This window comes from Bipolaris oryzae (assembly GCF_000523455.1).
Source record: "Bipolaris oryzae ATCC 44560 unplaced genomic scaffold scaffold_326, whole genome shotgun sequence".
NCBI lineage: Eukaryota > Fungi > Ascomycota > Dothideomycetes > Pleosporales > Pleosporaceae > Bipolaris > Bipolaris oryzae.
In genome coordinates this window covers 1-13,258 of record NW_006911602.1, presented here as the reverse complement: position 1 = coordinate 13,258, position 13,258 = coordinate 1, and the positions used below count along the sequence as shown (strand labels likewise).

The window sequence follows — 13,258 nt, the reverse complement described above, 5'->3', positions numbered from 1 at the left end:
CTAAGCCCCGCGATGTTCTTTTACCTTTTGACGTGGACGTCTATAGGCCTTTAGCCATCTCGTCACTTATTAAGGAGAGAATCCTTCTTGTTACTTGTAATAGCCGTCCTTCTTAAAGCGGCAGCAGACCTATCTAAACTAGAGGATCACTAGCTAACTAGTAGGCCAAGGCTTTATGCCCTCTAGTATACCTACGAGGTTAACGTACTAGATATAGGTTAGCTAGAATATATTAGAAACGTGATATAAACCTATTTTAACTAGTTATATGGTATCTAATAGACTTAGAGTAAGGAGTAAGCGGAGGCTCTATCTTAAAGATAGCAGACCGTAAACTTATTAGGAAACTGTTGTAAACTTATTCGTATTAAAGAAAGAAACAAATTACAGTAGTAGTTAATAGTGTAGTAGGGGTAATAAGAATAGGTTACGAAAGTATTTCAAAAATAACAATAGAAAATTCTACCACTCTAGCCGTATGCGGATAGCGCAAATCAAATTGAGTTTAGTGTGCCGCCTATGGTACAGCACTAAAATCCCATGGTCAGCCGACATGCCGACACCGGTCTGGCTGGGATTTTATTGCGATTTCGGATTTATCGATCTGGACTGATGGGGCACGTGCGAGTTCGGATCCGAACGCCAATCCAAAATCTCGGCTCCGACTTACCGATTAAAAGGGACGGGAAGTAGCAGGCAGCAGGACATGAACGTCACAGGCCCGTCTTCATGAGGGATTCAGTGTATGTTTTGATCCATCAACTTCTAACACCAGTGTTGATAAAATGGTCTCTGATTATCTTACTCTTCTTTTTCTCCTTCTACGTCACTTGCCCTCGCTCGTCCTAACGGCCTCGACCCGCAAAATCAAAGCTATAGTCCACCGTTACACCTACAAATCCCTGCCATCAACGCGAACTAAGAACGTGGTCGTAGTCGGCGGTTCCTTCGCCGGATATTATACAGCAAAGCACCTGACTGAAATACTGCCCACTGGACATCGAGTTGTTCTCATCGAGAAAAATTCCCATTTCAATTATGTGTTTGCCTTTCCCAGGTTTAGCGTGATCAGCGGGTACGAGAAATTCGCTTTCATCCCATATGGAGGTTTAGAAAAGGGAGCACCGAAAGGCATATTTGAGTTTGTACAGGGAAAGATTGATAAAGTGGATGAGCGCATCATCAGACTCGAGGATGGAAAGAAATTGGAATATGAATACCTGGTAATTGCCACTGGCACGTCATCGGCACTTCCCAGTAAGGTTACGGCAACGGAAAGTCTTGATGCGCAGCGAGAGTTGAGAAGTTTGCAGAGTAAAATTGAAAAGGCGGCACGAATCGCGGTTGTTGGTGGAGGCGCAGTAGGTGTCGAGCTTGCAAGCGATATTAAGGACTTTCATGCAGAGAAAAGTGTTGTGTTGTTGCATTCAAGAGATAGACTACTCCCAAGCTTTGGAGAACGGCTACATCAGTACGTAATGAAAAGGCTTGGTGAAATGGGCGTCGAGGTCTGGCTCAATGAACGGCCACAAATTTTGGAGGGAAGTCAGACCCTCAAGTTAACATCAGGCGAAGAAGAGACCTTTGATCTCGTTGTAAGTCGTCCCTTGAGTATCCAACTTCTTTGGATTAGTCAACTCACGGAACGAAGATCCCATGCACTGGTCAGCGGCCGAACAGCTCGGTCATATCCAGCCTTTCATTGGATTCAATATCGAAGGAGTCTTCTCATATTCTTGTCAAACCGACACTTCAGATCGCCGATGAGCATTTTCCGAACATCTTCGCCGTTGGCGACGTTGCGGCTACTGGTGGACCAAAGATGGCACGAGCGGGCTATATGCAGACCTTCGTTGTTGCTGACAATATCGTATCCCTAATTAAGGGGAAAAACAACATGAAGGTCTACAAGCCAATGCAATGGTTAGAAGGCTCGATCAAATTAACATTAGGAAAGGTAAGCATCACTGATGGTCTGTATAGTTGACAGTGAACACTAAGTACTACTAGGAACATCTTGTGATGTATACGAATGAGTCTGCTGGGAGGGACACGCTCGTGGCATCAAATTCCGGAAAGATTGATATAGATGTCAAAAAGCAATGGCGCCAGTTTGGGGAGGATGTGACTCAGCTATAAGCAATCGTAGAATAACATCGTTCAAATACACACTCAAAAGTTGATGCAATTAGTTTTGGAAAGAATTGGTTGTACAACACGAACCTGTAGCGACAGCTTCGATCAGCTGTGTATTTGCACGGTCGCTCACAATGACAATGTTCTCTAACTCTTTTCGATCAATCTACATTGACTATAGCCTTGATTTCTTGTACCTATTTGGCGCACAGCGTATCGAACTACTTATCTCGAAAGAAAACAGCAAGTCTCACTCCACCTAGCTAGAATTAACGTGTAACTAGCGTAAAGGTTTCAGAGAGAAACTTGTACTAAAAAACCCCCGGAATTTTGACCCCGAGTTTCTTTAAGCAGAGTCTCACTTTCGATCCCTACATGAACTGCTTATATATTTGCATCGCCTGATTTTCCGCCTCAGATTGTTAGTCGTTCCGCTATAAGGGATTTTTAAATTGGAAGAGAAATGGGTGAAGGGGAAGAAGAAAGGTGTAGTAGGATACAAAATTAGTGACTTTGCGCCTGCGGGGTCTTACCTATTAGCTGTGGGAGAGTTAGCAACCTCGAATCTCAGGGCCGGTTATACTGTCATTATGGGGCCAGCGACAGGGAAGTTTTCAAGAGCCGGGATATTGGTTGCGTTGGTAATGGGCTATAAGATTGTGGCTGCAACTTGTAGCGCTGAGAAACTTAAGGTGTTAAGAAGGTACCATGGTGCGAAAGAGACGCGATTAACGGTCGTTCTAATGGACGATATGGATAGAGATGCGAAGGTACTGGAAAATATTACTGGTGGAAAAGAAGCGGACGCTTTTCTAGACTATAGTCCTTCCTTTTTGTAGTAAGGACTGGCGGCTTTTATGGTAGGAATTAAGTTGCTTAGGCGTGGTGGAGAGTATGTTTTGTTTCGAAGCGTATTTGTTGATCTTAAAATCCCGTACTAAGATATAATGCTACGCGAATTGTAGATCTAGGGTAAGTTTATAGATGAAATAGAGAATATAGAACGCTTCTTGAGGATAGTTGAAACTATGAGTTCCAAGATTGGTCTAGAATTGGGTTTGACGGATGGATTTAACTGTTTTGTTCTGGATCAGGTGGAAGAGGCATTGAATACGGACCCAGGGTGGGTGTATGGGGACCAAAGTTTGGTTACCCCTAACAAAGAGCGAGAAAACGCAATGACCCCTCCCACTCACCAATCATCGTTACTAAATAGCTACTATTGCGATGTTAATTGATGCTAAGACGTAAAAATACCTTTACAGCGGTCTATATCCACTCTCCACAAGTAATTTCATTTAACAGCTTTAGCAGCAGCGAATGTAAGGGCAGGACAATCTACACTATAGATAGAGGTTACATAGCTAATCTATAGATTTACTAAGTTTGTTGGGTTTCATATTCACTACCATACTATCCTACTTGGCTATAAACCATAATGAGGGATGGAGGGCAGCTTTAGTAAAACCAGTAATCCGATACTTTTCACGACCGTTTACTAAACATCCCTGCAGCTGGGTAGAAAAAAGAGCGGGTAAGCGTATACTGTATGCACATTCGTTATCATCCCGTTGGGGACGGCCCGGACCTGGGGCATGACGCTATCAGCCCCGCGTTGACGCGAGACGTTAGCTCAATTGCGCTATCAAGGCCGCATCCCACACCTGTTGACGTGATATACCAATCGCATTGCGACACGAACTTATGTATTATATCAAGTCTCGCCGCTGCAAGGCTTTCAGAACGTGCCGTGCATTGTATATCGAACATTAGTATGGCTACTGCTCAAGTATTAAGAACTGGTCCGGTTGGCCAACCCGATATCGATTATGCTCCCGATCTCGACAAATATCTCGCACGTGTTGCCCGCCGAAAGGCTACTGAAGAGCTATCGAATCAGCTACCGGATGGATTTCCTCGTGAACTGAACTCGGACCTCGTATGGGATGGAAGCGACATTGCGGAAAAGTACAATTTTGTCTATGAACTCAACGCGGAGGAGCTTCAGGAGATTGAGGATGCGCTAAAATACTTCAAATGTAAGCTATTTTGATGCATAGAATTAAGGTATGCTGAAACAACAACAGCTCTTGGCAAACCACTCGGCTTTGTCAACCAAGACACATTTCCTCTTCCAAAGCTGCACGCTGAGCTGCGCAACATTTCCGATGAAGTTCATAACCGACGTGGCTTCAAGGTCCTTCGAGGCCTGCCATTTGATAAGCATGACCGTGAGGAGAATATTATCATATACGCTGGAGTCTCATCGCACGTTGCTCCAATTAGAGGGCGTCAGGACTTTCAGTACCAGGGAAACCCAGCGGATGTTGTCTTAGCTCATATCAAAGATCTAACCTCGGTCGTGGATGCTAACAAAATTGGAGCACCTGCTTATACGACTGATAAGCAGGTATTCCATACTGATTCGGGTGATGTTATTGCCTTGGCATGTTTGGAGACTGCTGCGGAGGGTGGCGAAAGCAAATTGTCCAGCTCATGGACGGTGTACAACGAGCTTGCCAGAACGAGGCCCGATCTTATCAGAACCCTAGCTGAGCCTTGGGCCAGCGAGAAGTACGTCAAATTGTAACTAAATAAAACTTGAAGAAGCGGCTTCTAACTCTTGTGGTAGTTTTGGCGATAGGGGGGATAAGTATGCTCTTCGACCGTTGCTTCACTTTCAGCCAAAGACCGAGTCTACTCCTGAGAGACTGATTATCCAGTACGCACGAAGGACGTTCACAGGCTATTGGGGTTTGCCAAGATCTTCTGATGTGCCACCCATAACCGAGGCTCAGGCCGAGGCCCTTGACGCCCTCCATTTTCTAGCTGAGAAACATGCCGTGTCTCTTGGTTTTAGAAAGGGCGATGTGCAATATGCCAACAATTTGAGTATTTTCCATGCCCGAGATGGATTCAAAAATACTCCGGAGCAACAGTGAGTATCAGCTCACCTGATTATTCACAATCCCGTGCTAAAGCAATTTAGGCGTCATCTTATTCGACTTTGGCTACGTGATCCTGAGAACGCATGGCCTACACCTGAGGCATTAAAGTCAAGATGGTCAATATACGAAGGTGTATCGCCTGAAAATTCCGTTTTTCCGCTGGAGCCAGCAATTCGTACTGCAAGTGGAGGAAAGAGTAAGCCGCTGGAGTAAAATCTACAGGTTATCTCAAGACCCTATACACTACGTCTGCAAATGTACTTTGCTCAGATAGTCAGCATTACCTACACTTCTGAATAAGGATAGTTAAGCCAACTACAGCATCTGCCTATATTTTTTGAAGATTACTAACTAGATCGCAAACTCAAATTACTTCAGTAAAACTGAGAATGCTTTTAGTCGGGATAGAGCTTTTTTGCCACCTTATTGTCATTAGTAACACACGATATGTTTTTAGACGTGGCATATAATTGATAGCAATATTGTGAGTAGGGCCGGCTAGTTGGAAGATGAACTATCCGAGCCTGATTCCTTCTAGGGCTCTTGGCGGGATACGCCGGGATCGTTATCAGCTATCCCTATGTGACTGCGATCCCATACTCCATGTACAACGTTCCACATGAATGTTACATCAACCCCGCTTTCAACTTTGCTTGGTCATTGTCGGTCAACTATTCCAGGAGTCTCACAACTTCCATCGTTTCCAAGTGCTTCACTTATTCCTAGACATGTATTATACAGCGCTTAATTCTTTATCCAGCTATAAAGATTCGAATGTTCAGTAAGAATATACGAGGCTGTGCGACGAACTGCCCATCGAGGCGAAGACCCGACGCCTTGGCTCTTCCTGGTACCCCTGCGATGTCGCAAATACATTATCTCTCGCGTGCTCGGCACGCGACACAATATGATAGGTTTAACAACTATCCGAAGGCAATGCCCTGGGATTTAACAATTTTATTGCATATGACGTGCGATGGTGACATCTGCACTCCGGTTTGCAACCAACCCCAACCTCGGAAGTACGGCCTTATCCTTGAAGTTCCATATATACCTGTTGCTATGTCCGTCTTACGCTGCATGCTTACACGCTTCCACGACCCTCCAATGACATAGCGTGACGCACAGGGCCATCGAGATTCTTATTAGACATTTTTCGCAATGTCTTCACTCTTTAAGAATCGTTTCAAAAGCGGTGGGAACCCAGACCGATCAGCTTCTGCGATTCAATCGGTGACTGCGAGTGGCAACATTCAAGTCACAGATGGGGATTTGAAATATGTCGGGGAGCAAGGTGGTAACAATGCTCCTATCGCCTACCAAGAAGCGAGCGGAGCTCCTGTCGAGACACACTCCCCTTTGGGATACAATGTTGGACCTATCACGATAGTGTTCTTGAACCTTTCAAAGATGATCGGCACAGGTATTTGGTTGCTGAATTCCAAGATATTAATTTTTATTGACCGATGACAGGAATATTCTCGACACGTATGTGAAATTTATTCTGACCAAACTTAGGTAAGCTAACAGTGGATTATAGCTGCGTCGATTTTAAAAGGTACAGGCTCAGTTGGGCTTAGTCTGATTTTCTGGACAATTGGATTCTTCACGTCGATATCTTCGCTATCGGTGTACTTGGAATATGCGGCATATTTTCCGTCTCGATCCGGTTCCGAGGTAGCCTATCTTGAACAAGCGTTTCCGCGACCCAAGTGGTTTTTTCCGACCACATTTGCGATCCAATCGGTTATCTTATCTTTTAGCTCTGGCAACGCGGTAGTGATGGCCAACTACCTCTTTAAAATCGGAGACTATCAAGCTAAGCCGTGGGAAACGAAGGGACTTGCGGTCGCCTGCTACACGGCTGCTGTATTGGTAGTCCTGTTCAATACTAGAGCATCTTACTGGATTAGCAATGCGATTGGGGCAATCAAACTGATAACACTGGTGTTCATCGGTATCACAGGGTTGGTTGTGCTGGGCGGACACACTCGGGTCAAGAACCCTTCAGCCGGATTTCGCGATGCTTTTGACGGTGATCCATCGGGATATGGTGTCACCAACGCCATGTACAAGATTATCTTTGCGTGTAAGTCATTACAAAAGGTCGAATAACTAGCAATACTTATTAACATATAATACAGATGCAGGATATGAGAATGCATTCAATGTAGTCAACGAGGTAAAGAACCCGGTGAAAAGCATCAGGAACAATGGATTCGCCGCAGTAGTGCTCGTTGCCATCTTGTACATCCTGGCAAACGTAGCTTATTTTGCCGCAATTCCCAAAGAAGAAATTCTAGCAGGCAAAACAATCGCCGCCGGCATCCTATTCACCAAGGTGTTTGGAGACCACGGTGCTGTCCGTGGCCTCAACTTCCTCATAGCACTGAGCTCATTCGGAAATCTTATCGCTGTTCTCCTAGGATCCTCACGATTGATTAGAGAGTGTGGTCGACAAGGCGTACTTCCCTGGCCACAGTTCTGGGCATCCACCAAGCCATTTGGTACCCCAATAGGACCATACTTCACGAAATGGGCCCTGACCATTCTCATTATCCTTGCGGTGCCGGCGGGAGACGCTTTCTCTTTCATCACCGACCTTCAGGTGTATCCCTCAGCCTGTTTCAGTCTCCTCATGGCCGCTGGGCTTTACGTGCTACGGTATCGCCGCAGTCGCCTTGGACTGCCACCACCATCCTTCCGTGTTTGGAACGTCGTACTCATTTTCAATATTTTGGTTCAGCTCTACCTAATCATCATGCCTTGGTATCCACCAACTGGCGGGGCGACAGGCGGAGACGTCAGCTTCTGGTACGGTACTTACATCGTGGTTGGGATTGGCATCCTACTCATTTGCGGGGCTTATTACTATACCTGGATTATTTGGCTGCCTAAGCTTCGCGGCTACAAGGTACGCCAAGAGGTCCTGGATCTTGGAGATGGAGCGCAAACACATGTGCTTGTAAAGATACCGTACGACCAGGTCAGCGAATGGGATGCGGCGCATGACGCGTACGGGAGAAAAATAAGCCAAAGTCAGATTGATCTCAGCAAAACAAGTTCATAGGAAAGGAAAAGTAGTATGACTAAACCTAGATGCAGCTTTCGGTAGCTGTATGATGACGTATATAATGCACCCAAAGTTTAGCTTCTATATTTCGCAAGACAAGTCTATACAACATCCTCTATTGGTTTTGGAGATTTTTGTTGACACTGTTCAAACTCCTTGACTTCCCATTTCTTGCATAAACCCTTGTATTATCTACCTTTTTTCAAAGATGTAGTTGTCACGATGAATGCCGTTTTTGTAGTGCTGCATGTACACCGACACACCAACCTCATTCGAGAAACGAAGAGCATTTACCCAATCGTTCACCTAGATTTTCTTCAGTGTGGCATCTATTCAAGGCCTACATTTACTACTGTCTACCTCATGCTGTTCACCCACTCAACTTGAACCGGTAGCTTCAATGCAAGGAGAAGCTCAATTTCGGAGCTTAAGAAACCTTATATTGACCTCGATCGTACTGCGCGAATCGGGACAAGGTACATATCCTATTATTTTAATAACGTAATAATTAACCAACTACTGTTTCCAAGTCCGCTAAGGTACTTATTGGAGATTGTGTGTAGCACCTCCAAAGCGTTGTAATACATTAGTAGCTATATTCTTCTCTGCTATCTCCTAATCTAATAACATCCGTTATCATGAGCTAGGAGTGGTGCACTCAAGCGTCTAAGTATTTGTTTTTGGACTAGGTGCAGATGTCAAGTTCAAGGATAAACACCGAAAATTGCGGAAAACTCGACATGTGATTGAAGAAATTAACTAATGCGCCTTCGGCGTTGAGGATATTTAATCTTTTCCCCTCGGGGTACAGAGGATACAATAAGCTTAACATTTCTGTGCGTGTCGCTCTTACGTCGACTGATTGCAATATCCGTAAGTATTATCTCCGTACCACTTACGGCAGCAATTCTGATCCCAGAGGGCCGGAGTAACATCGCTCGGGACACGACAGTAGAAGTTGCCGCGACCCCAGAAATTAACTGTATTAATCATAGTTCCTGTGTCCCGTTAGAAATGATATTCAACGACATTACTTTAAGAAACCACTGCTTATTTCACTGCGCCGACTCACCTGAATTATCACGGCAGCAACGAACGGTTCGGTCGGCCATCGATTGATCTCTGCCTGAAGCGGTTTGTGCCTGTCCCCGTTATTATATTGTCATGGAATCTGCAAGCTTCAACATACCATGCAAACACATCCAAGGCCTGGTACCGTTGCCTGGGCGCTAACAATGGAAGCACTTGCGGCAAGTAGTACGGAAAGTGTAGGCAGATACATTGCAGCAGTATATTTGTGTAGTAAAAGCAATGATGGGGATAGTTAGGATACTTGAAGGTGATGGGTGCTGTATAGTTGAAATACCCTACAGCATACGAACCTTTATATACCCAAGAGCTTTTTTAAAAAAAGAAACTCTAGACTACAGCTGTTTTAGTAAATCCAACCGGATACTGAGCTACATGGCAGAATTGATGTACGTGGGTCCGCTAGCAAGGGAACGACAAAGGCCAGGGTAGAGAGTAGGAGCTATACTATAAAGAGTACGATCTATACCCTATTAAGTCGTAGTTATTCAGAATGGCGTAGTAATTCTCTATATTAATTTATCCAAAGAAGAGCTAGATGCTTATTTTAGCGTTCCTATAATACAAAACTCGTTACACATAGCATAGTACTGTTCACATCCCTGCTAGGCACTTCACTACCACGTCTGGTTTTCAAGGCGGACCGAATACTGTTCTGGTCGTCTGATGCCCAGGTACAAGATCTTGGCAAGACCATTGATTTCAACATGTCTTGGTTGCAGCAAGCCCCGATTTAAGCGGCTGGACGTTGTTTGAACGAGGGTTCAAGAAATGGAATTTATGATGCGCGACGACGTTTGGATATACATAACAATCATACAAGAATGTTAGCAACTTCGCTGTCTTACGCAGTGCCTTTCGTCATATTTGACAGCGTGTGTTTATCGCCTCTCGTACCTGATGAACCTTGGACCTTGCCCTGTTGCAATTTTTAACTTCACGCTTTGGTAATCTACTAGCCGTTCCTCGATCATGAAGGTGGCCCCATGGCCAGAGTAGTCACGATTACGTACTCTACTAGTAAGCACCGCGTTTAAGATAACGTGTTCCACCAGTAAGCTGGGCACACCAGTAAGCTGGGCACCCCACCCAACCTGACGCGACTCTCCACACAATCACCATAATGCCGCGACAACAACGCTCTATATAGACCTCTCGTGAGGGTAGAATAAGTCTTACTATTACGTCTTATTATAATAATTTAAAATAGTCTATCCGCGCTCTTATAAAAGTATATAATATACTATAATTAATACTATATACCTACGTCTAAGGCGCCTAGCTATAGTTAGAGATAGTCTCTATTAACTAAAAGCTATTACCTATTAAAGAGTAGTCTCTCGTATAGTAGATCCTAAACCTTAATTAACGTAGTTTTCTACTCTATATTATTAATGTACGATAGATGGTAGACGCGTTACTTACTACGCGTGGCTAAGATCTACCTCTCTAGCCTATAGGTAAGAACTAGGTATCGCGCTTTATCTAAAGTTAGCTAGAGCTTTAGATAAAGTAGACTAGAAGACTATATAGTTAGCGCGCTATCTACGAGAATCTAATTATAATTATAATCTAGTTTAAGCTAGTAGAGAAGACGCGCTAGGCGTATAGCGTCTTAGATTAAGATATCTATAACTTTAACGAGACTAGATTCGCGATAGGCGTTGCTAGTACGTCTAAAGTTATTATAAGATTTAATAGAGTAGGTAGAGTAGTTATTATATAGCTAGGTAATCGCGAGTAGATAATAGCAATCGAGTGCGTTAACGCGTCTAGCTAGTGTCTTCTACTATTTATAATACTACGCGGTAAAGTCCACTAGTCTTACTAGTATAATAAGCTCTTACTTAACTAGACTATTAGCGTCTTAGATAATAGCTAGATAATAGACGAGCTTAGTATAGAGTAGATAAAGTACTTTAACTAGTATATAGCTGCTTATATAGCTAGGGTCTATTAGCTACTTATTCTAGATAGCTATAGTAGCTACGTAACGCTAGAGTTTAACTAGTACTATGCTAAGAATAAGATTATTGCTCTCTATATACTACCTTATACGTTATATCTTCTCTAGCTACTTAATATAAGCTACTTCTTACTACTTAAGTACGCGTATAGATATAAGATTAAGAAGCTTACTTACTAAGGCGTCTACTATATTAATAAGATAGACTTCCTTATAGTCTATATATAGATCTAGTAGATAGTTTTTACTTAGTAGAATATCTAAGTAGGCTTTTAAGTAATAGGCCTCGTCCCTCTCTATCTAGAGCGTGTTCTATTATTACTAATAGTTATCTAAACGCCGTCTCTATAGTAGCTAGACGTAGCTAGTAGCGCTATAATATAGGTAGAAACGCTGTATATAGTAGAGTAGCTTTAGTAGTAAGTACTCTATCTCTAAGAGTGGCTACGCTAGTAACGCTAGTAGTTAGATAGTCTAATAAGCGTTGCTATACGCTAGCTCACGAAGAGCGCGTAGCTTATAATATAATCTATAATAATACTTATAGAGGAGAATAAGAAGCTACGTATAGCCTACTAGTATTAATAATAAAAGTAAGACTAGCGGTAGTAATATATTACTTCTAGTAGAGCTCTCTAGGTATAATAGGCGTAGTAGCTTACTATAGAGGTAGAAAGGGTAGTTATAGGCACTAAGTAGAGTAAGAGTAGTTAGCGACGTTAGCGCGCGCCGCTAACGTATACGAAGTGCTATATTTAAGGATATACTTATATAATATATAGAGCTAGATAATAAACTTTACTTCTTAATTTTATCTTATTTTATTAGGTTATTATAGATTAATTGCACAGAAAGTCGCGTTAGGTTAGGTGGGGTGCCCAGCTTACTAGTGTGCCTAGCTTACTAGTGGAACACGTTACTCGGATCGATAGTGCTTACATATTATATTAACCCACTAACGTGCGGGATCAGTAAGCTGGGCACCCCACCCAACCTGACGCGACTCTCTCCACAACCACCACTATGCCGCGACAACAACGCTCTGTACAGACTTCTCGTAAAGGTAGAATAAGTCTTACTATCACGTCTTATTATAATAATTTAAAATAATCTATCTACGCTCTTATAAAAGTATATAATATACTATAATTAATACTATATACCTACGTCTAAGGCGCCTAGCTATAATTAGAGATAGCCTCTATTAACTATAAGCTATTACTAATTAAAGAGTAGTCTCTTATATAGTAGATTCTAAACCTTAATTAGCGTAGTTTTCTAGCCTATATTATTAATATATAATAAATAGTAGATATATTACTTACTACGCGTAGCTAAGATCTATCTCTCTAGTCTATAGATAAGAAATAGATATTATACTTTATCTAAAACTAGCTAGAGCTTTAGATAAAGTAGACTAGAAGATTTTATAGTTAGTACGCTACTTATAAGAATTCTATCGCAATTATAGTCTAGTTTAAGCTAGTAGAGAAGATACGCTAGATATATAGCGTTCTTAACTAGAATATCTATAACTTTAATAAGACTAGATTTATAATAGACGTAGCTAGTACGTCTAAGGTAGTTATAAGCTCTAATAGAGTTAGTTAAGTAGTTATTATCTAGCTAGGTAATTATAAGTAGGTAATAGCTATTAAGTATATTAATACGTCTAGCTAGTCTCTTCTACTATTTATAATACTATCTAGTAAGGTCTACTAGAGTAGCTAGTATAATAGGCTTCTACTAGACTAGACTATTAGCGTTTTAGCTAATAGCTAAATAACTAATAAGCTTAGTATAAAGTAAGTAAAGTACTTTAACTAGTATATAGCTACTTATATAGCTAGAGTCTATTAGCTTCTTATTCTAGATAACTATAGTAGCTATACTATACTAGAGTTTAATATATACTATACTAAGAATAAGATTATTACTCTCTATATACTACCTTATTAAGGTATTTACTATATTAATAAGATAGACTTTTTTATAGTCTATATATAGATCTAATAGATAGTTTTTACTTAGTAGAATATCTAAGTA

The 13,258-nt window shown here is 42.2% G+C and overlaps 4 protein-coding genes across 4 annotated transcripts; 3 read left to right on the top strand and 1 right to left on the bottom strand.

Moving 5' to 3' along the window:
* Positions 1-785: 785 nt before the first annotated feature.
* On the top strand, positions 786-1,987 carry COCMIDRAFT_41750 (uncharacterized protein; the record flags this gene model as incomplete). Its single annotated transcript, XM_007695477.1, has 2 exons — positions 786-1,595; positions 1,757-1,987. The coding sequence occupies 2 exons, from the start codon at positions 786-788 to the stop codon at positions 1,985-1,987; spliced, it is 1,041 nt and encodes a 346-aa protein (XP_007693667.1).
* A 1,923-nt stretch (positions 1,988-3,910) lies between these two features.
* COCMIDRAFT_31116 (uncharacterized protein) lies at positions 3,911-5,435 on the top strand (the record flags this gene model as incomplete). The annotated part of the gene is made up of 5 exons (XM_007695476.1): positions 3,911-4,175; positions 4,224-4,710; positions 4,769-5,074; positions 5,126-5,280; positions 5,428-5,435. 5 exons carry the CDS (start codon positions 3,911-3,913, stop codon positions 5,433-5,435), a joined length of 1,221 nt encoding a protein of 406 aa, XP_007693666.1.
* Positions 5,436-6,245: 810 nt separating this feature from the next.
* On the top strand, positions 6,246-8,154 carry COCMIDRAFT_10167 (uncharacterized protein; the record flags this gene model as incomplete). The annotated part of the gene is made up of 4 exons (XM_007695475.1): positions 6,246-6,507; positions 6,558-6,572; positions 6,625-7,173; positions 7,229-8,154. The coding sequence occupies 4 exons, from the start codon at positions 6,246-6,248 to the stop codon at positions 8,152-8,154; spliced, it is 1,752 nt and encodes a 583-aa protein (XP_007693665.1).
* Positions 8,155-9,006: 852 nt separating this feature from the next.
* Positions 9,007-9,302, bottom strand: COCMIDRAFT_110493 (uncharacterized protein; the record flags this gene model as incomplete). Its single annotated transcript, XM_007695474.1, has 2 exons — positions 9,007-9,155; positions 9,230-9,302. Coding segments are annotated over 2 exons (222 nt in total), but the record flags the coding sequence as incomplete, so codon positions are not given.
* Positions 9,303-13,258: the final 3,956 nt, after the last annotated feature.